Source organism: Gorilla gorilla, chromosome 9, assembly GCF_029281585.2.
Source record: "Gorilla gorilla gorilla isolate KB3781 chromosome 9, NHGRI_mGorGor1-v2.1_pri, whole genome shotgun sequence".
NCBI classification, from domain to species: Eukaryota; Metazoa; Chordata; class Mammalia; order Primates; family Hominidae; genus Gorilla; species Gorilla gorilla.
Genome location: NC_073233.2, coordinates 82,631,400 through 82,632,959, shown reverse-complemented (window position 1 = coordinate 82,632,959; position 1,560 = coordinate 82,631,400). Strand labels below are relative to the sequence as shown.

The following is a 1,560-nucleotide window of genomic DNA, read 5'->3' as shown; positions in this document are numbered from 1 at the left end:
GGTGCGTTCAAGATTCAGGTTCACCTGTAACCCACTGCCATGGCCGAGGAAGGCATTGCTGCTGGAGGTGTAATGGTGGTTAATACTGCTTTACAAGAGGTGCTGAAGACCGCCCTCATCCACGATGGCCTAGCACGTGGAATTCGCGAAGCTGCCAAAGTCTTAGACAAGCGCCAAGCCCATCTTTGTGTGCTTGCATCCAACTGTGATGAGCCTATGTATGTCAAGTTGGTGGAGGCCCTTTGTGCTGAACACCAAATCAACCTAATTAAGGTTGATGACAACAAGAAACTAGGAGAATGGGTAGGCCTCTGTAAAACTGACAGAGAGGGGAAACCCCGTAAAGTGGTTGGTTACAGTTGTGTAGTAGTTAAGGACTATGGCAAGGAGTCTCAGGCCAAGGATGTCATCGAAGAGTATTTCAAATGCAAGAAATGAAGAAATAAATCTTTGGCTCACAAAAAAAAGAAAAAAAAAGAAAGTCATCAGTTCTCAACCTGGGACACACCTCAGAAACACCTGTATATATCAAGGTCCCACCTCAGATCTAGTGAACCCAGAAACCCAGGTGGGGGATACCAGGCTGTGTATTTTTTTTTTTTTTTTAGTGCCATAAGAATTCTAATGAATACTCCTAGGTAAGACCACTACAATAGATAAATTCAAAGGACAATTCCAGCACTAACATTGTAGAAGTCCAACTTCCAATTTCCAGCCTCTTCTCTCCTCTATGCCATTGCTGAGTAATCTTACTAAAAGCAATAGTGGTGACAGAGAGCAAGGCACATCTAAGAAATCTGGAGAGCCACTCACTATGTGGGAAGCTAATAACAATGAGGATGATTCTAAAGTTTCAAGCCTAGCAGCCTGGCATTGTGATGAAAATTGAAAACTGACAAAAATGCATCCAAACCTCTTTCCTTCCTTCCCTTCTTTCTCTTTTTTTTTTTTTTTTTTTTTTTTGAGACAGGGTCTCACTCTTTTGCCCAGCCTGGAGGGCAGTAAGCAATCACGGCTCACTGCAACCTCTGCCTCCCAGGCTCAAGCAATCCTCTCACCTCAGCCTCCTGAGTAGCTGGGACTACAGGCACATGACACCACACCCAGGTAACTTTTATATTTTTTATAGAGACAGAGTTTCACCATGTTGTTCAGGCTGGTCTCGAACTCCTAAGCCCAAGTGATCTGCCTGCCTCGGCCTCTCAAAGTGCTGGGATTACAGGCATGAGCCACCGTGCCTGGCCCAAACCTCCTTTCTATTTAGGGAATTCCCCATTCTGTATAGTATTGATGAGGCTAGGGAAGCTGAACCTGAAGGGATATTCTTCTCCCTGCCCCCTAACAGTTAGGACGTGACACATGACCCAGGCTCAGCCACCTGGCCACTCTTCTCTGAGCTTGGCATCTTCAGCAAGTGACATGAAAACATAGAGACAATTTTAGAATTATTCATAGCAACAGAGACAGTAGGTATGCAACAGCGTGGGGCCCTGGTGGGGTTTGAGGGGGGTGGCCCTGCCATGATGAGGGTGGCCATGCCAGGCTGTACCTGAGACACAG

At 46.0% G+C, this 1,560-nt stretch overlaps 1 protein-coding gene across 1 annotated transcript; it reads left to right on the top strand.

Annotated features, from left to right (window-relative positions):
* Positions 1-481, top strand: LOC101149210 (small ribosomal subunit protein eS12-like). Its single transcript, XM_055356786.2, has one exon. The coding sequence runs from the start codon at positions 40-42 to the stop codon at positions 436-438; it is 399 nt and encodes a 132-aa protein (XP_055212761.2). The 5' UTR covers positions 1-39; the 3' UTR covers positions 439-481.
* Positions 482-1,560: the final 1,079 nt, after the last annotated feature.